Here is a 21834-nt window from a genome sequence, read left to right on the forward strand (position 1 = left end):
TTTCTCACATATGATTTTCATTCAACCTGAAAATTTTTTTTGTGGGTGAATAATTTAAGTAGGAGTCAAATTTCAATTTTTTTCCATATGTATGTTCTGTTGTCCCTACAATGTCTATTGAAAGGCCATCCTTTTTCTTCACTGCTAAAAACTCTTTTCTTTATATTCATTAGGAGAAATGTACAAGAACATTCATAGCAATGTCAGTATGTGAGAAGATCTGCTTTGGACTCTTTGTGTTCCATTTGTCTGTTTGTCTACACTGGTACCCGTAATCACTATTACAGCTTTGTAGTAAGCCTTGATATCATGTAGAGCAATCTTCCTCTTTTGTTCTGTTTTTCTTTTTAAGATGGCTTGGGAACTTCTTGGCCTTTTTAAATATTTTTTTCATATAAATTTTAGAATTTGCTTGTCAATTTCTGCTAAAAAAGCATCTCTGCTGGGATCTTCTCTTCTTCATTTCTTAAGTATAATTTATACTGTAAAACTCATCCTTTTAATGGACAGCCCTTTGGGATTTTGTTTGGACTGAATTGGATCTAGATCAAATTGGGGAAAACTGATATATTTCCAATATTGAGATTTCATCCTGTGAATATGATATATCCTTTCATTTATTCTTTAATTCCTGCCAATTTTATTTATAGATTTTTTTTTGTAGTAATGTTGCCCATTCATCATTGGACTTATTCTTAAATCTTGGGTGACTTATACTGTTACAAATAGTATTTTTAAATTTCATTTCATGTAACTGACATATAGAAATACAGTGACATTTCTTGACTTGTATCTAGATCATTCCAGACTCAAATATTAATTTTAGCAATTTCTGTAGAATCTTTAAGAAAATCTTGTCATTTTGTCATTCTGAATAATGACACTGTAATTTCTTCATTTCTAATACTTATACTGATAATTACTGCATATTTATATTGGTTATGACATGGAGTACAATAGAAATGATAGTAGTAGGCATTTCTTATCTTATTCTCAGTATCAGAGGAAAGGCTTTCAACATATTTCTATTAAGTAACACGTTTGCTACGGTTTTTTGTAGTATGCTCAATCAGCTTAAGAATGTTCCTCAGAATGTCTCTTCATTTCTGTAGATAAGGTTTATCTAAAAAGTTGTCTTTTTGATAAGGACTTCTAACTTAATTTCATTTTGATCAGAGAGTACAGTTTGTATTATTTTAATCCCTGAAATTGTTGGAAGTAGCTTTATGACTCAGGATAAAGTGAATATTAAACGTGCTCTTTGTGTTCTTGAAAATAAAGCGTATTCTCTAACCCTTAGGGCAATACTTCATACAGTGCCTGTTTTACCTGCTTTGTTATCTGTAAAGTATAATTGTCTGTGTCCGTACTTACTTTTTTTATGTTTATTCTTACTAAGAGAGGTGTGCTAACATCTCCCACTAAGCTTATGAATTTGTTTCTTTGAGGTGCTGTTACATTTGCATTATATATTTTTGAGGCTATTGTAGTAGAGGCAAAACTTTACCTCTATCTTCTTAGGGTCTCTCGTTGAGCCTTAGAATTAAATTGACACAAGGCAGATTAACAGGAGAAAAGCATACAGATTTTTACATGTACATGGGAACCACCATAGGAAAATGAAGACCCAAAGGAGTGAGTAAGTTAAGTATTTATATACTAGGGAACAAAGAATAGCAATTGTGGAAAAGTAACTAAAATATAGGGGGAGACTTAAGGAAGATAAGAGTTATTTTAGCAAAGTCTGTACAAATTTCTCTTGGCCTCAATTCACTGTGTCTGGTGATAAGAATATTTCTTTCCCTGGAATAGGGAGGACCTCTTTCATATAAGAGGTTTATTTCATGTCTTCAGGAAGAAAAGGGGAGTTCAGAGCATCCTCCTTGGCACCTGCTGTTTTTCAGGTGTCTTTAGCTCAAATAACCTTATGCCAAAGTGGCATATTTTGGGTGGCATACTCAGCCATCCTTCAGTATTCTTTTAGAGGTAAATTAAGGTGAAGTTCTTATATATTCCTGAGGAATTAACATTTTTAAGTAGTTGAGTTTATTTTCTTTATGTTTTAGTCCATCTTGTTGATATCTGGAACATGATTGAAGCATTCCGAGACAATGGCCTTAATACACTGGACCATACCACTGAGATCAGTGTGTCCCGCCTCGAAACAGTCATCTCGTCCATCTACTACCAGCTGAACAAGCGCCTTCCTTCTACTCACCAAATCAATGTGGAGCAGTCCATCAGCCTCCTCCTCAACTTTATGATTGCTGCATATGACAGGCTAGTACCTTACATGCCTGATTTGAAGAATGTTTGTTCCGTAATCATCATTTGTCTGCACTGCCTTGCTAAGGGTTGCCAGCTTAGAATTACAATAAAAATGGAAATTATTCAGTGTGAGTCCCTTCTAAAGATTGTTTAATGCCAGAATGATTTATTGTTCTGAGACATGTCACATATTAACTTCTGTGTTATTACTTGAGACATATTGTTTGGTAAAATTTATAGGTACCTTAATATAGCTGTTCCTCTATCCAGAGAAATATAGTTAAGTTGTGAATTTGATTATGAAGTGTTCTATTTGACTTTCTTTTTTTTTGATATCATTAATCTGCAATTACATGAAGAACATTATGTTTACTAGGCTCCCCCCTTCACCAAGTCCCCCCCACATACTCATTCACAGTCACTGTCCATCAGCATAGTAAGATGCTGTAAAATCACTACTTGTCTTCTCTGTGTTGTAGAGACCGCCCTGTACCCCTCCCCCACATTATACATGCTAATCGTAATGCCCCCTTTCTTTTTCCCCGCCCTTATCCCTCCCTTCCCACCCATCCTCCCCAGTCCCTTTCCCTTTGGTAACTGTTAGTCCATTCTTGGGTTCTGTGCTTCTGCTGCTGTTTTATTCCTTCAGTTTTTCTTTGTTCTTATACTCTGCATATGAGTGAAATCATTTGGTACTTGTCTTTCTCTGCCTGGTTTCTTTCTTTCTTTTTTTTTTTAAATTATTTTTTATATTTTTGCTATCATTAATCTACAATTAAATGAAGAACACTGTGTTTACCAGGCTGCCCCCTCACCCAATACCCCTCTCACACCCCACTACAGTCACTGTCCATCAGCATAGCAAGGTGCTGTATAATCACCACCTGTCTTCTCTGTGTTGTATAGCCCTCCCTGTACCCCCCAACAACACTATACATGCTAATCGTACAGCCCCCTTACTTTTCCCCACCCTTATCCCTCCCCTCCCACCCATCGTCCCCAGTCCCTTTCCCTTTGGTAACTGTTAGTCCATTCTTGGGTTCTGTGATTCTGCTGTTGTTTTGTTCCTTCAGTTTTTCTTTGTTCTTATACTCCACATATGAAATCATTTGGTACTTGTCTTTCTCTGCCTGGCTTATTTCACTGAGCATAATACCTACTAGCTCCATCCATGTTGTTGCAAATGGTAGGATTTGTTTTCTTCTTATGGCTGAATACTATTCCATTGTGTATATGTACCACATCTTCTTTATCCGTTCATCTACTGATGGACATTTAGGTTGCTTCCATTTCTTGGCTATTGTAAATAGTGTTGCGATAAACATAGGGTGCATCTGTCTTTTTCAAACTGGGCTGATGCATTCTTAGGGTAAATTCCTAGAAGTGGAATTCCTGGGTGAAATGGTATTTCTATTTTAAGCATTTTGAGGAACCTCCATACTGCTTTCCACAATGGTTGAACTAATTTACATTCCCACCAGCAGTGTAGGAGGGTTCCCCTTTCTCCACAACCTCACCAACATTTGTTGTTGTTTGTCTTTTGGATAGTGGTGATAGGTAGTAGGTGATATCTCATTGTGGTTTTAATTTGCATTTCTCTGATGACAAGCAATGTGGAGCATCTTTTCATGTGTCTGTAGGCCATCTGAATTTCTTTAGAGAACTGACAGTTCAGCTCCTCTGCCCATTTTTTAATTGGATTATTTGCTTTTTGTTTGTTGAGGTGCATGAGCTCTTTATATATTTTGGATGTCAACCCTTTATCAGATCTGTCATTTATGAATATATTCTCCCATACTGTAGGATACCTTATTGTTCTATTGATGGTGTCCTTTGCTGTATAGAAGCTTTTCAGCTTGATATAGTCCCACTTGTTCATTTTTGCTTTTGTTTCCCTTGCCTGGGGAGATATGTTCATGAAGAATTCACTCATGTTTATGTCTAAGAGATTTTTGCCTATGTTTTTTTCTAAGAGTTTTATGGTTTCATGACTTACATTCAGGTCTTTGATCCATTTCGAATTTACTTTTGTGTATGGGGTTAGACAGTGATCCAGTTTCATTCTCTTACATGTAGCTGTCCAGTTTTGCCAGCACCATCTGTTGAAGAGACTGTCATTTTCCCATTGTATGCTCATGGCTCCTTTATTGTATATTAATTGACCACATATGTTTCGGTTAATGTCTGGAGTCTCTATTCTGTTCCACTGGTCTGTGGCTCTCTTCTTGTGCCAGTACCAAATTGTCTTGATTACTATGGCTTTGTAGTAGAGCTTGAAGTTGGGGAGTGAGATCCCCCCCACTTTATTCTTCTTTCTCAGGATTGCTTTGGCTATTCGGGGTCTTTGTGTTGCCATATGAATTTTTGAATTATTTGTTCCAGTTCATTGAAGAATGCTATGGTAATTTGATAGGGATTGCATCGAATCTGTATATTGCTTTGGGCAGGATGGCCATTTTGACAATATTAATTCTTCCTAGCCAGGAGCTGGGATGAGTTTCCATTTGTTAGTGTCCTCTTTAATTTCTCTTAAGAGTGTCTTGTAGTTTTCAGGGTATAGGTCTTTCACTTCCTTGGTTAGGTTTATTCCTAGGTATTTTATTCTTTTTGATGCAATTGTGAATGGAATTGTTTTCCTGATTTCGCTTTCTATTAGTTCATTGTTAGTGTATAGGAAAGCCACAGATTTCTGTGTGTTAATTTTGTATCCTGCAACTTTGCTGAATTCCGATATCAGTTCTAGTAGTTTTGGAGTGGAGTCTTTAGGGTTTTTTATGTACAATATCATGTCATCTGCAAATAGTGACAGTTTAACTTCTTCTTTACCTATCTGGATTCCTTGTATTTCTTTGTTTTGTCTAATTGTCATGGCTAGGACCTCCAGTACTATGTTGAATAACAGTGGGGAGAGTGGGCATCCCTGTCTTGTTCCCGATCTCAGAGGAAAAGCTTTCAGCTTCTCACTGTTAAGTATGATGTTAGCTGTGGGTTTATCATATATGGCCTTTATTATGTTGAGGTACTTGCCCTCTGTGCCCATTTTGTTGAGAGTTTTTATCATGAATGGATGTTGAATTTTGTCGAATGCTTTTTCAGCATCAATGGAAATGATCGTTTGGTTTTTGTCCTTCTTTTTGTTGATGTGGTGGATGATGTTGATGGATTTTCGAATGTACCATCCTTGCATCCCTGGGATGAATCCCACTTGGTCATGGTGTATGATCCTTTTGATGTATTTTTGAATTCTGTTTGCTGATATTTTGTTGAGTATTTTTGCATCTACATTCATCAGGGATATTAGTCTGTAATTTTCTTTTTTGTTGGGGTCTTTGCCTGGTTTTGGTATTAGGGTGATGTTGGATTCATAGAATGAGTTTGGGAGTATTCCCTCCTCTTCTATTTTTTGGAAAACTTTAAGGAGAATGGGTATTATATCTTCTCTGTATGTCTGATAAAATTCCGAGGTAAATCCATCTGGCCCGGGGGTTTTGTGCTTTGGTAGTTTTTTGATTACCGCTTCAATTTCGTTGCTGGTTATTGGTCTGTTTAGATTTTCTGTTTCTTTCTGGGTCAGTCTTGGAAGGTTGTATTTTTCTAGGAAGTTGTCCATTTCTCCTAGGTTTCCCAGCTTGTTAGCATATAGGTTTTCATAGTATTCTGTAATAATTCTTTGTATTTCTGTGGGGTCCGTCGTGATTTTTCATTTCTCGTTTCTGATACTGTTGATTTGTGTTGACTCTCTTTTCTTCTTAATAAGTCTGGCTAGAGGCTTATCTATTTTGTTTATTTTCTCGAAGAACCAGCTCTTGGTTTCATTGATTTTTGCTATTGTTTTATTCTTCTCAATTTTATTTATTTCTTCTCTGATCTTTATTATGTCCCTCCTTCTGCTGACCTTAGGCCTCATCTGCTCTTGTTTTTCCAATTTCGATAATTGTGACATTAGACCATTCATTTGGGATTGCTCTTCCTTTTTTAAATATGCTTGGATTGCTATATACTTTCCTCTTAAGACTGCTTTTGCTGTGTCCCACAGAAGTTGGGGCTTAGTGTTGTTGTTGTCATTTGTTTCCATATATTGCTGGATCTCCATTTTGATTTGGTCATTGATCCATTGATTATTTAGGAGCGTGTTGTTAAGCCTCCATGTGTTTGTGAGCCTCTTTGCTTTCTTTGTACAGTTTATTTCTAGTTTTATGCCTTTGTGGTCTGAAAAGTTGGTTGGTAGGATTTCAATCTTTTGGAATTTTCTGAGGCTCTTTTTGTGGCCTAGTATGTGGTCTATTCTGGAGAATGTTCCATGTGCACTTGAGAAGAATGTATATCCTATTGCTTTTGGATGTAGAGTTCTATAGATGTCTATTAGATTCATCTGCTCTACTGTGTTGTTCAGTGCTTCCGTGTCCTTACTTATTTTCTGTCCGGTGGATCTATCCTTTGGGGTGAGTGGTGTGTTGAAGTCTCCTAGAATGAATGCATTGCAGTCTATATCCCCCTTTAGTTCTGTTAGTATTTGTTTCACATATGCTGGTGCTCCTGTGTTAGGTGCATATATATTTAGAATGGTTATATCCTCTTGGTGGACTGAGCCCTTTATCATTATGTAGTGTCCTTCTTTATCTCTTGTTACTTTCTTTGTTTTGAAGTCTATTTTGTCTGATATTAGTACTGCAACACCTGCTTTCTTCTCGCTGTTGTTTGCCTGAAATATGTTTTTCCATCCCTTGACTTTTAGTCTGTACATGTCTTTGGGTTTGAGGTGAGTTTCTTGTAAGCAGCATATAGATGGGTCTTGCTTTTTTATCCATTCTATTACTCTGTGTCTTTTGATTGGTGCATTCAGCCCATTAACATTTAGGGTGACTATTGAAAGATATGTACTTATTGCCATTGCAGGCTTTAAATTCGTGGTTACCAAAGGTTCAAGGTTAGCCTCTTTAGTATCTTACTGCCTAACTTAGCTCGCTTATTGAGCTGTTATATACACTGTCTGGAGATTCTTTTCTTTTCTCCCTTCTTATTCCTCCCCCTCGATTCTTCATATGTTGGGTGTTTTGTGCTGTGCTCTTTCTAGGAGTGCTCCCATCTAGAGCAGTCCCTGTAAGATGTTCTGTAGAGGTGGTTTGTGGAAAGCAAATTCCCTCAGCTTTTGTTTGTCTGGGAATTGTTTAATCCCACCATCATATTTGAATGATAGTCGTGCTGGATACAGTATCCTTGGTTCAAGGCCCTTCTGTTTCATTGTATTAAATATATCATGCCATTCTCTTCTGGCCTGTAGGGTTTCTGTTGAGAAATCTGATGTTAGCCTGATGGGTTTTCCTTTATAGGTGACCTTTTTCTCTCTAGCTGCCTTTAAAACTCTTTCCTTGTCCTTGATCTTTGCCATTTTAATTATTATGTGTCTCGGTGTTGTCCTCCTTGGATCCTTTCTTTTGGGGGTTCTGTGTATTTCCGTGGTCTGTTCGATTATTTCCTCCCCCAGTTTGGGGAAGTTTTCAGCAATTATTTCTTCTAAGATACTTTCCATCTCTTTTCCTCTCTCTTCTTCTTCTGGGACCCCTATAATATGGATATTGTTCCTTTTGGATTGGTCACACAGTTCTCTTAATATTGTTTCATTCCTGGAGATCCTTTTGTCTCTCTCTATGTCAGCTTCCATGCGTTCCTGTTCTCTGATTTCAATTCCATCAATGGCCTCTTGCATCCAATCCATTCTGCTTATAAACCCTTCCAGAGTTTGTTTCATTTCTGTGATCTCCTTTCTGGCATCTGTGATCTCCCTCCGGACTTCATCCCATTTCTCTTGCGTATTTCTCTGCATCTCTGTCAGCATGTTTATGATTCTTATTTTGAATTCTTTTTCAGGAAGACTGGTTAGGTCTGTCTCCTTCTCTGATGTCACTGTGATCTTTGTCTGCCTGTAGCTTTGCCTTTTCATGGTGATAGGAATAGTTTGCAGAGCTGGGACAAGTGACGGCTGGAAGGACTTCCTTTCTTGTTGGTTTGTGGCCCTCCTCTCCTGGGAGAACAGCGATCTCTAGTGGCTTGTGCTGCGCAGCTGCGCGCAGACAGGGTTTCTGCTTACTGCTCGGCTGCTATGGAGTTTATCTCTGCTGTTGCTGTGGGCGTGGCCTGGCTCGGGCAGCTACTCCAAAGTGGTGGAGTCGCGTTGGAGCAGGAGCTGCTGGGAGGCTATTTATCTCCGTAAGGGGCCTCCCTGCTCCCTGCAGCCCAGGGGTTAGGGTGCCCAGAGATCCCCGGATTCCCTACCTCTGGATTAAGTGTCCCGCCCTGCCCCTTTAAGACTTCCAAAAAGCACCCGCCAAAACAAAACAACAACCACCAAAAAAAAAAAAAAGAAAAAAATTAAAAAAAAAAAAAAAAAAGGTGGCCGCTCGTTTTTCTTTGTTCTCCGGCGCCAGCCTCAGGCCTCTACTCACCGGTCTTGCTGCCCTGTTTCCCTAGTATTGGGGTCCGTATCCCTTTAAGACTTCCAAAAAGCACTTGCGAAAACAAAACAGCAACAACAACAAAAAAAAATGGGCACTCGCTTTTCTGGTGTCCTCCTGCTCCAGGCCACCGGTGCCCGCTCACTGTTCTTGCTTCCCTGTTTCCCTAGGATTGGGGTCCCTATCCCTTTAAGACTTCCAAAAAGCGCTCGCCAAAACAAAGCAGCAAAAAAAAAAAAAAAATTGGTCGCGCGCTTTTCTTATGTCCTCCAGCACCCGGCCTCCGGTGCCCACTCACTGTTCTTGCTGCCCTGTTTTCCTAGTATCCAGGGCCCCCTGGGCACGTACTGTGTCTGGGTCTGGATGCCTGGGGCTGGGTGTTCGGCAGTCCTTGGCTCTGTCTCCCTCCCACTCTGCCTATTCTTCTCCCGCCGGGAGTTGGGGGGATGGGCGCTCAGCTCCCGCCGGGCCAGGGCTTCTTGTATCTTACCCCCTTCCCGAGGCGCTGGGTTCTCTCAGGTGCGGATGTGGTCTGGATGTTGTCCTGTGTCCTCTGGTCTTTATTCTAGGAAGGGTTGTCTTTGTTATATTTTCATAGATATATGTGGTTTTGGGAGGAGATTTCCGCTGCTCTACTCACGCCGCCATCTTCCGCCCCCCTGATCTTTCTTTTGTTTTAATTTCCTACTTGCTTGGTAATTAGTTGGTCTACTACCTTTACTGTGTGTTTATTTTTAGTAGTGAAAGCTATTCTTAGGGTCATTTCCTTCTACAGCAATTCCGTCAACATATCATGTAAGAGTGGCTTAGTGGTGGTGAATTTCAACTTTTGTTTATCTGGAAATTGTTTAATCCCAGCTTCAAATTTAAATGATAATTTCAACCAGGTAGAGGATTCTTGGTTGGAGGTCCTGTTTCAGTACATTTAATATATTATGTCACTCCCTTCTGGCCTGAAGAGTTTTTCTTGAGAAGGCTGCTGATAGCCTGATGGGATTTCCTTCATAAGTAATCTTTTTTCTCTCTCTGGGTGCTTTCAACACTCTTTCCTTATCCTTGATCTTTGCCATTTTAATTATATGTCTTGGTGTTGTCCTGCTGGGGTTCCTTTTTTTAGGGGGTCTCTGTGCTTCCATGACCTGAGTGTATATTTCCTTCCCCAGATTGGGGGAGTTTTCAACAGTTATTTCCTTAAACAGACTTCTATCTCTTTGTCTTTCTCTTCTCCTTTTGGTACCCCTATAATGCAAATATTGTTTTGTTTGGATTGGTCACTTAGCTCTCTTACTATTCTTTCATTCCTAGAGATCCTTTCTTCTCTGTGTTCCTCAGCTTCTTTGTTTTCTTGTTTTCTAATTTCTGTTTCATTTACCATCTCCTTTACATGATCTAATCTGCTTTTAAATCCCTCCATTGTCTGTTTAATTTCAGATACTGTATTCTTCAGCTCCAAGTGGCTCTTTTTCATGTTTTCTCTTTGTTGAGTCCCTCCCTGAGATCTTGAATACTTTTCTGAAATTCTGTGAGGATGTTTATGACTCTTATTTTGAAATCTTTATCAAGAAAATTGGTGATCTCTGTTTCATTTAGTCTTGTTTCTGTGGTTCTATCTTACAGTTTTGATTGGATCAAATTCCTCTACTTGCTCATTTTGTCAGGGATTCTGTGTTTCTTCCTTTGTATTAGATGTCTCTGCTATGCTTTCTGGCCTATAGAATAATAGCTTTATGAAGAAGGTGTGCTATGGTGCCCAGAAGCTTAGGATTCTTTACTCTCTGGTGCCTGGTTCTATTTTATAGGGGCCCAGTGGTTGGCATGCTGTGGGCAGGGTGCCTTTCTGTCTGGCTTCTGTAGTCATCTAAGTCTGGGTGGGAAGTTTGCTTGAGCTGCTGCCTTTGTGATCAGCTCAGGAATCTGTTGAGCTCAGTGTGGGTAGTACTGCCCTCTTCATGGCCTGCAGCAATGGCAGGGCTGTAGGGTCAATGGTGTGGGTGGACCAGTGTGCCCCAACTGGACACGTAGCACTGGGATTGGACACCTGCAGGGAGGAAGGAGCTGTTGGGGCTGGCTCCTCCAGGCACCTCCCTGGTTGGGCTGAAATGTTGCCAAGCAAGCTGGGAGAGTCTCCCTCTACTTGCCACACAGCAAAGTCTGATTCTGCTGCAGGGCCAAGTGGGTTGGTTCTCAGTAGCATGCAAGGAGGTGCCTTGGGGCTGCATTGCCAGCAAGAGGGATGAAGCATCTGCAGTTCCTGAAAGTTCCCAATCTTTTGGGATAAGGAAGGGCTAGGAGGTTTCCTCCACCTGTCCTTTCTCCTGAGGAGAGAGTTTTGTCCAACCCTCATCACCTCTGGTACCCCTCCCACTACCGGCAAGTCTTTCAAACTGCCACCTCTGCTTTGGGTCTCAGGACTAGTGAAGCGTGCCTTCCCTCCACACTAGCTGGAGTCTCAGCCTCCCAGAGTGTACTGCCTGCCCCTGGTATCCAGCCCTCATAATCAGAACCCAATTTAATATGTGCTCATGCTCCCAGAGCATATCTCCAGGACTAGGTGTGCAGTGCTCCTGGGCTCCTACTCCCTCCCTCCTCCGTTCCTTTTTCTCCAGCCTATAGGTTGGTATTGGGGGAGGGCTTGGGTCCTGCTCGATTTCAGCTTTGCCATCTCACCCTTTCCTGTGTGGCCCTCTCTTTCTCCTCAGGGGTAGGGGTCCATTCAGTCTTCAGGTTCTTTTCAGGTCTAGTTGCATTTGCTGTATTTTCCTCTTTTGTGTGTTTTTGGGAATAGGTTTCCATCGTGCCTTCCTGTCCTGCCATCTTTAATCCAAAATCCTGATATTATATCCACTTAATAGGAAATTATTTCAATAAATTTGCATTTTAAAAATAAGAGTATACGTGAGACATAAGTCCCTAAATCCTAATGCCATATTTTAGTATTGAGATTGGTGAATCTATAGGTTAATTTTATACTGTTCAAAGAATGATCTTTTGATCCAAAAGCATTAGTAAAATGTTATTCTGTGGTGAGTAAGCAGCACCTTATTATGACACTGACTCACCGAGTAAATCAGTTTAGGGTTAATTCAAGAAGCGGTTTTTTAGAAACTCAGAAATAAAGATCATATTACTGTTTAAAAAAATAAAGCAGAGATTAGAAACTTTAATATCATGACCGTATCAAGTAAGTTAAATACTACTGCTAAAGAAGGGAGGAGAGAATAGGAAAACCAAACTTGAGAGCAGAAGAGACAGAAGTATCCTGAGACACATTCAGAGAAAGTTAGACACATAGAGAAAGAGACAAGGAAAGAATAAGTGGACAGTAAATCAGATGAAGGCATATCGTAGAAGGGCACATGAAAGAGAACTAAGAAAAACAAAAGAGATGAGTGAGTTATGAAGACAAATGAATGTAGCGAGTCAGTGGTGAGTCTGGTAATTCTCAAGTCATATCCTGTTTAAAACTTAGACTTCGGGCATCAGAATAAATCACATCTTTACTAATCTCAAAATCTTTATATGATAAGAGCTTATTTAACTCTCTAGAAATTTGAAGTTGGCATGTACTGGAAAAAAGAAAGAGTTTGGTTATCAGAATTTTATTATCGACTATCGGCATTTGGTTGTTAAATATTTCAAATGGTAGTCTTTTTATTGATTGGCCACTTTATTACTCGGGCTGGAAAGTGTTTGATATGTAGAATATCTACTTATTTAATTAATCTTTTCAGGCTTTTGTATTCTGTAATTTCTCAAAGTTAAATTTGAATGCAACAGTTATTTAATTATTCTGAAATTCCCTTCCAAATTCACAGTCAAGTTTTTTGGCCACATTCTTTTCTGATTATTGCAATAGATTGTAAGACTATAAAACAACAGTCAGGAACAACTAATCTAGACTTTCTCCCTTAACTGTGTATTTTGTTTAATTTTCTTTAATATTGAGGATTTAAAGTATTTTTGTTTTACAATTAAAAACACAGAGAACAATATTATAAGCATCTGTGTGTAGGACCTTAGAGAAAGCTGTGAGGAATAGCCAAGACATCCTGATAGCCTCATTTTTTCCTTATCAGGTATTGTATTGGTAGTTATATGGGATGGTCGGAAGGTACAGCCGGTGATGCTATAACCATCACCTGTTTTTTTTCTTTAATAACAAGGATATCCAGATTCCCAGCATGAGAGACAGGCAGTCTTCCTTACTCTTCTTCATTTGATCCAATTGAATGATTCAGGGCTTGTGATTTACAAACTCTCTTTCTGTGTCCAAACCTCTGTATTCATGCAGTGTCTTCAGGTGTAAGGAATAGAAGGCCTGCTCGCGTGGGCCTTTGCAGTAGCAGGAATATAGGCTCACATAACTGAGGAACCTGGAGGCAGACCCACCCTTGATCCTGGGTACATCAGGGCTCTGGCTTTGTTTCTTCATAGTGGTGGCAGCTTTGCTCTCCTCTAGCATCAGCTTCATCCTTACGCTGACTTAAAAAATGCCCACTAGCAGCTACTAAATGCTTCCAATTTCAAGTATAGGTAGGGACACAGAGCCAGTTCCTTTCAACACCAAACAGTATCTGAGCCTTCCTTCAGAGATGTGCATTTGGGCTATGTCATAACTGTCAGGATTTGTGCTTCTGGAACACAGGGTTGCGTGTAGTGGGGATGGTGGACTCAGTGTGAGGGAGATGACCACATTGTTTGTCACTACATTCCTTGCAGTGCATCATACATTTGGGGTTTGCTTTCTTGCTGTTTGGCCCCATTGTCTACCCAGTTCCTTAAATACAAAACCAGAGAATCATGTGTAACTTCCTCCTCCTCAGCCCATGTCCGTGTCCATTACCAGGCACTGTCATTTTTGCTTTTTGACTGTCCCTCATCTCCAAGCGCTGCTCTCCATCCCTACTGTTATTGTCCCAGGCCACCAGCACCATTTTTTTCCTGGACTCCTGCCATAGCTTCTGATTAATCTTTCTGCTCATACTCTTTCATCCCTCATTCATTCTTAGAAGTAATAAACATCCATGAGCCTACTCTCTCACCCAGGAAGTCGAACATTGACAATAACTTAAATTTCTCTCTTCTATCCCATTCCACTGACCTGCACCTAAGATGAACCCTATTCTGATTTTGTGTTATTTCCTTACTTCACAAAAGCATTTTTTTCATGTATAGAAGCATAAAAATGTTTTTACGTTGTTTATTATTTTTACTAATTATTAAAGTGTCTTGCTGTATATATTACCTGATTTACTTTTTTCACTCAGTAATATATTTTAAAGATTCAAACCTGTTGCATGTAGCTGTCATTCAGTTATTTTCACTGTTGTATAATATTCTGTTGTGTTCTATACCATTTTGGGTTTTATCTTAACAAACAATACTGGTGGAATATAATGAAATTATACATGACATAGAGCAAACCTATAAAAAATCATATACTCGATGAAACTGGGTTTGGATAAAGTCTTCAAAATACATAGGTATTGAACATATCAATGAAAGGCCCAGGGTTATTGTTTACCATCCAAAATAAGACATAGTAGAAAACACTATTGCTAACTTGAACAATCTAAAGATTTCTTTAGTGTAAAGACTTTAATATATCTAATTTATGATGGATTTATATGAAAAAAATCCTGTGTGGTTTGGAAATATGGCTATTAACTTTTTATTTGATGAATTTTTTTTATTAAGGTATCATTGATATACAACTTTATGAAGGTTTCACAAGAGCAACAACATTGTGGTTACTACATTCACCCATATTATCAAGTCCCCCCTACATACCCCATTGCAGTCACTGTCCATCAACATAGTAAGATGTCACAGAGTCACTACTTATCTTCTCTCCATGCCCCTCCCCCCAACATTATGTGTGCTAATCATAATATCCTCCCTCCCTCCCTTCCTGCCCTCCCTACCCCCTTTCCCTTTGGTAACTGCTAGTCCCTTCTTGAAGTCTGAGAGTCTATGGCTGTTTTGTTTCTTCAGTTTTGCTTCGCTGTTATACGCAGCAAATGAGGGAAATCATTTGGTACTTAGATTTTTTTCACCTCACTTATTTCACTGAGCATAATAGCCTCTGGCTCCATCCATGTTGCAAATGGTAGGATTTGTTTTCTTCTTATGACTGAATAATATTCCATTGTGTATATGTACCACATCTTCTTTATCCGTTCATCTACTGATCTTCTGTGTCCTGGCTATTGTAAATAGTGCTGTGATAAACATAGAGGTGCATCTGTGTTTTTGAATCTGTTACATTGTTTTCTTTGGGTAAATTCCTAGGAGTGGAATTCCTGGGTCAAATGGTATTTCTATTTTTAGTTTTTTGAGGAACCTCCATATTGCTTTCCACAATGGTTGAACTAATTTACATTCCCACCAACCATGTAGGAGGGTTCCCCTTTCTCCACATCCTTGTCAGCATTTTTTTTCCTTGTCTTTTCAACGTTGATCATTCTTACTAGTATGAGGTGATATCTCATTGTGGTTTTAATTTGCATTTCCCTGATAATTATCGACATGGAGCATCTTTTCATGTGCCTGTGGGCAATCTGAATTTCTTCTTTGGAGAAGTGTCTGTTCATATCCTCCATCCATTTTTTAATTGGGTTAGTTGCTTTTTGGGTGTTGATGTGTGTCAGTTCTTTATATATTTTGGATGTTCATGAAATACCTTTTTCTGTCCCTTCACTTTTAGTCTGTGTGTCTTTGGGTTTGAAGTCTCTTTTAAGCAGCATATAGACAGGTCTTATTTTTTTTATCCATTCAGTAACTCTGTGTCTTTTGATTGGTGTATTCTATCCATTTACATTTAGGGTGATTATCAATAGATATGTACTTATTGCCATTGCAAGCTTAGATCTGTGTATTTCAGACCCAATCTAAAGGTTTGTTTTTTTCCCTCCCTTTTCTTTCTTCTCCATTCTTTATATACTAGGTATCATTTTCTGTACTCTTTGTCTATCCCTTGACTGACTTTGGGGGTAGTGGTTTAATTTTAAATTTGATTAGTAATAATTGGTCTACTTTCTTTACTGTAGTTTTATTTTCTCTGGTGACAGCTATTTAGCCTTAGGAATACTTCCATCTATAGAAGTTCCACCAAAATACACTGTAGAGATGGTTTGTGGGAAGTAAATTATCTCAACTTTTGCTTATTTGGAAATTGTTAATCCCTCCTTCAAATTTAAATGATAATCTTGCTGGGTAGAGTATTCTTTGTTGGAGACCCTTCTGTTTCATTGCATTAAATATATCGTGCCACTCCCTTCTGGACTGTAAGGTTTTTTCTGAGAAGTCCGATGATACCCTGATGGGTTTTCCTTTGTATGTGATCTTTTTTCTCTTTCTGGCTGCTTTTAATACTCTATCCTTATCCTTGATCTTTGCCATTTTAAATATCATATGTCTTGGTGTTGTCTTCCTTGGATCCCTTGTGTTAGGAGATCTGTGTACCTCCATGGCCTGAGAAACTATCTCCATCCCCAGATTGGGGAAGTTTTCAGCAATTACCTCCTCAAAGATACTTTCTATCCCTTTTTCTCTTTCTTCTTCTGGTACCCCTATAATGCAAATATTGTTTCATTTGGATTGGTCACACAGTTCTCTCAATATTCTTTAATCCCTAGAGATTCTTTTTTCTCTCTGTGCCTCAGCTTCTTTGTATTCCTGTTCTCTAAAATCTGTTTCATTTACTGTCTCCTCTACTACATCTAATCTGCTTTTAAATCCCTCCATTGTATGTTTCATTTCAGATACTATATTTTTCAGTTTCTTTCTCTTTCTTGAATTCCTCCCTGAGGTCCTGAATATTTTTCTGTAGCTCCATGAGCATGTTTATGATTTTTATTTTGAAATCTCTTTCAAGAAGATTGGTGAGTTCAGTTTCACTTGGCCCTCTTTCTGGTGTTTGTGGAATTTTGGATTGAACCAGGTTCCTTTGACATTTAATATTTGAAGGTGGTGCCCTCTAGTGCCCAGTAGCTACTGTACTCTCTGGAGCTGTTCTGCCCCGGAGCAATGGTGCAGTTCGCAGGCTAGTGGTGCTGGTGCCTGCCAGGAAGAAAGCTCTTTTCTGCTTCCTGGCTACAGTGCCTGCCTCCACTTCCAGGGCCAGTGGGGCTGAGTGCACAGGGAGGAGCCTCTATGCTATGTCATTTTAGCTGCTGTAGGTGGGGCTGCCTTCTGGCTGGCCTGGCGCAGTGGCCGGGGCAACAGGTTTGTGACAGTGCTGGCTGGGAGGGTGGAGCAGCAGGTTGCATATCATGGTTGGGAGCCTTGGAGCTGTGTAGCCAGCAAGGGGGATGGAGTGCCTGAAGCTCCTAAAAATTCTCACCCTGCTGGGATGAGTGTGCCTGGACAATTTTGTCCACCTGCCGTTTCTACTGAGGAGCAAGGTATGAGCAATCCTTTCCCCTTTAGCAGCACTCTTGGTGTTGGGAAGTCTCTCAGAGTACCTACCTTTCTTTTGTCCCAGAGTGCCTGGCTGAGGATGCCTGTTCTCCACAAGTGGCTGGAATCTCAGTCTCTCCGGGTATTCTGCCTCTCTCAGCTTTCCAACCCCTCTAATCTCCAGTGCACCATGTAACGTAGGTTCGTGCTTCCAGCACAGATCTCCAGGGCTGGATGTTCAACAATCCTAGGCATCCATCCCCTTCCTGCTCTCTTTCTCTTCCTCTCACCAGTGAGCTGGGGTGGGGGAAGGGCTTGGGTCCCGCTAGATTGTGGTTTTGGTACTTTACCCTTTTCCATGAGGTCTTTTCCCCCAAATGTAGGCAGTCTGTCACAGTGTTCTTTCCTGTTGCTCTTTCAGGATTAGTTGTATTTCCTGTATTTTCATTATATATGTGGTTTTGGGATGAGTTTTCTGTCTCACCTCTCACGCTGCCATCTTTAAGCCAATCAAAGAAGAATCTTCTTCATTTCAGGATATGCAGATCTGCATAGAGGTTGACCATTAGTTAACATTTAAAAAAAAATTTTTTTTTGCTTATTATTTTGGCCTTATTTTATTATTTATTTTTTATAAGGTTTTTTTGTTTCTTAAAGAAAGGACAAGAGGAATACTTTTTCTTAGTGTGTTGCTTTTCCCTTGCCTTTGTTTTGCTCTGAAAGTGAGGAGAGAGGTAGTAGCAGACTTCTCTAGTCCATTCAGTACTCACTCCAAATTAATCCAAATAAGACACTGTTTCATCATGTAAACTTCCCACCTCACAGAACCTTCAAAAACTCTCTGTGTTTTTTGAATGAAGTTCATCCTCCTTAGTTAGGTCTAATTGTGTCAGTCTTAATTCCCTGCTCACATCAAGCTCTAATTAAGCTACTGAGGGCAATTAAAAATTTTTTTGATATGACATGGTCATTTCTCCGTGCATTTTTGTTGATCTCCCATCTCTTTCTCATACACACACACACACACACACACATGCACACACACACACACACACACACTCACACAAACACTCGTTTTTGCCTTCTCTGTATCCTTCCTTGTTATCACCAACTCCATTTTCATCCCTATGATGACCTATAGTACTTCTCTGTATCAGTCTTTTGATTTTCAATTATGTCATGCCCTGAACTGCTTCCTGAGTGTACAAATAAGATTGAGGGTCCCTGCAACAGAGATAATACTGTAGATCTCTGTGATTCCTCAATAAATACAATGCTGAATTCTTAATAAATATTTGTAAGATTGAAGTCAAAATTAACAGGCATTCTGATTGTGATATAACGGAATAATATTCTCAGTTGATTTTTACTTGATTAAGCTGTTTGACATTTGCCAAACAGATTATTGATTTGCAGTTGATTCTTGCATAATCCATTCACTGTGAAGTTTTCCAAATTAAGATAAATTGGAAAAATATGAGTTTCTGAACATCAAAGAGAAATGCGCTTATTACATTTAACTACATACGATAATTGGACTAGAAATAGTCTTTCTAAACTAGAAGTCTATTTTTATGCAAAAAGTTCTAATTTACAGTTGGCAGCATCCAAAATTGTTTGCTAAAGATGTAGAGACAGCTTGTATTCTTAAGTAAAAAAAATGCTCCCTGTAGTCTTTTGTTTTCAAAGAAGTTGAATAGCAAGTTCTTATTAGTGCAAAGCTATAAACACTATCCAAATTAGGTTAGTTTAAATATCGAAAAATAGAATTTGAGAATTTACTAAAATGAAATAAGCACATTCCTATCCATAGGGCACAGGTAAGGATTACAGAGGCTTCTGAAGGTGCCTGCATGTTAAAACATAACAGTGTTTATTCAGAGTGACTCACTGTCTGCTTAGCTTAGCACAGAGCTAATCTTGGTGTTTCCTATGTTGGATAATAAGAACTCTTTTTAGAAGTCATTTGGAGAGTTTATTGTCAGACTGAAATGATAGGTCTATGGAAATGAATCATGCAGAGAAGTCTGAGAAAGACCATCATCAGGGCAGATGCTTCCTGGAGACATTCTGTTGGGTTGGGTGAAAAACAAGGCCTCTGTCTTGTCATCCTCAACACGTTTTGTGTTTTTCCTTCCATGTTACCATCTTTATGTGGGGGCTAATTCATTGTTAATTGGGTTACATCTTAAATATTGATCTGCTAATCAACTCTGCAGCTCTCATAGACCAGATTTTAAGTGAGTCACACATTTAACCAAGTTAAATGTCTTTTCCATATTGTATTTGAAGAGAAATGATTCTGGTATGAACTAGCAGTTTACATGGGAAGTACGAAAAACATGGACATTTGTGGGCAGCTACTGTTTAGTTTTAAATGTAACTTGACAAGTGTATGCAGATGAAATTCAGATATCTGGTGGGAAGGATCAAGAATGATTTTTCCCCAGAAGAAAGAATCAGTTAGGTAAAGGACATAATCATAGGGTGTTAGGCTGCTAAGGGGACTGCAGTTTCTTTCTACTGCCTCTAATTGTAGAGGAAGAATGTAGGAGCTCTAGTGAATCATTAGAAAAGTAAAAGTGACACTTTACCTTTGCTTTGTCTGGGCGCAGTTATAGGAAGTTGTAGTTAGGCTTAAAGTAGGCCAAGGGATTTCAGTTCCAAGGAAGGAAAGCATTCAGAGCAAAGCAGTAAAGGCTGAAGTTCAGGCTACAAAGTAAACAGTTGAGAGGAAGGAGCTAAGTCATTTTCTTTCTGAAGAGAAAAATATAAGTGATTTGAGGAAGTAAGAATTGTGAGAATACCCCATCACTAATTTCATCAGGGGATTATTTCCTTATGCTGATACTTAGATTTTTAAAAATTTTGGTATCATTAATCTACAGTTACATGAGGAACATTATGTTTACTAGACTCCCCCCATCACGAAGTCTCCCCCACAAACCCCTTTACAGTCACTGTCCATCAGCGTAGTAAGATGCTGTAGAATCACTACTTGTCTTCTTTGTGTTGCACAGCCCGCCCCGTGCCCCCCCCACACATTATACATGCTAATCATGTATAATGCCCCCTTTCTTCCCCCCTCTCCCTAACCCCTCCCCTCCCACCCATCCTCCCCAGTCCCTTCCCCTTTGGTAACTGTTAGTACATTCTTGGGTTCTGTGTTTCTGCTGCTGTTTTGTTCCTTCAGTTTTTTCTTTGTTCTTATACTCCACATATGAGTGAAACCATTTGGTACTTGTCTTTATCTGCCTGGCTTATTTCACTGAGCATAATACCCTCTAGCTCCATCCATGTTGTTGCAAATGGTAGGATTTGTTTTCTTCTTATGGCTGAATAATATTCCATTGTGTATATGTACCACATCTTTATCCATTCATCTACTGATGGATACTTAGGGTGCTTCCATTTCTTGGCTATTGTAAATAGTGCTGCAGTACACATAGGGGTGCATCTGTCTTTTTCAAACAGAGCTGCTACATTCTTAGGGTAAATTCCTAGAAGTGGAATTCCTGGGTCAAATGATATTTCTATTTTGAGCTTTTTGAGGAACCTCCATACTGCTTTCTACAATGGTTGAACTAATTTACATTCCCACCAGCAGTGTAGGAGGGTTCCCCTTTCTCCACAACCTCACCAACATTTGTTGTTGTTTGTCTTTTGGATAGTGGCAACCCTTACTGGTGGTAGGTGATATCTCATTGTGGTTTTAATTTGCATTTCTCTGATGACAAGTGATGTGGAGCATCTTTTCATGTGTCTGTTGGCCATCTGAATTTCTTCTTTAGAGAACTGTCTATTCAGCTCCTCTGCCCATTTTTTCATTGGATTATTTGCTTTTTGTTTGTTGAGGTGCATGAGCTCTTTGTATATTTTGGATGTCAACCCTTTATCGGATCTGTCATTTATGAATATAATCTCCCATGCTGTAGGATACCTTATTGTTCTATTGATGGTGTCCTTTGCTGTATAGAAGCTTTTCAGCTTGATATAGTCCCACTTGCTCATTTTTGCTTTTGTTTCCCTTGCCTGGGGAGATATGTTCATGAAGAATTCACTCATGTTTATGTCTAAGAGATTTTTGCCTATGTTTTTTTCTAAGAGTTTTATGGTTTCATGACTTACATTCAGGTCTTTGATCCATTTTGAATTTACTTTTGTGTATGGGGTTAGACAGTGATCCAGTTTCATTCTCTTACATGTAGCTGTCCAGTTTTGCCAGCACCATCTGTTGCAGAGACTCATTTCCCTATTGTATGGCCATGACTCCTTTATCGTATATTATTTGACCATAGATGTTTGGGTTAATGTTTGGAGTCTCTATTCTGTTCCACTGGTCTGTGGCTCTGTTCTTGTGCCAGTACCAAATTGCCTTGATCACTGTGACTTTGTAGTAGAGTTTGAAGTTGGGGAGTGAGATCCCCCCCACCTTATTCTTCCTTCTCAGGATTGCTTTGGCTATTTGGGGTCTTTGATGGTTCCATATGAATTTTAGAACTGTTCCAGTACGTTGAAGAATGCTGTTGGTGTTTTGATAGGGATTGCATCGAATCTGTTGATTGCTTTAGGCAGGATGGCCATTTTGACAATATTAATTCTTCCTAGCCAAGAGCATGGGATGAGTTTCCATTTGTTAGTGTCCTCTTTAATTTCTATTAAGAGTGTCTTATAGTTTTTGGGGTATAGGTCTTTCACTTCCTTGGTTAGGTTT

At 39.3% G+C, this 21834-nt stretch overlaps 1 protein-coding gene across 18 annotated transcripts in view; it reads left to right on the top strand.

The window, feature by feature from the left end:
* Positions 1–21834, top strand: part of DTNB (dystrobrevin beta) — a 258809-nt gene that overhangs the window by 53712 nt on the left and 183263 nt on the right. For all 18 annotated transcript variants that reach the window (XR_008995919.1, XM_057497369.1, XM_057497380.1 and 15 more), the window contains one exon: positions 2067–2280. Coding sequence is in view for 17 of the 18 variants with exons in the window: in XM_057497369.1 (XP_057353352.1) it covers positions 2067–2280 (214 nt within the window). In the remaining variant the exon portion in view is untranslated. The remainder of the gene's footprint in view (positions 1–2066; positions 2281–21834) is intronic.

Source organism: Manis pentadactyla, chromosome 2, assembly GCF_030020395.1.
Source record: "Manis pentadactyla isolate mManPen7 chromosome 2, mManPen7.hap1, whole genome shotgun sequence".
In the NCBI taxonomy this organism is placed as follows: domain Eukaryota; kingdom Metazoa; phylum Chordata; class Mammalia; order Pholidota; family Manidae; genus Manis; species Manis pentadactyla.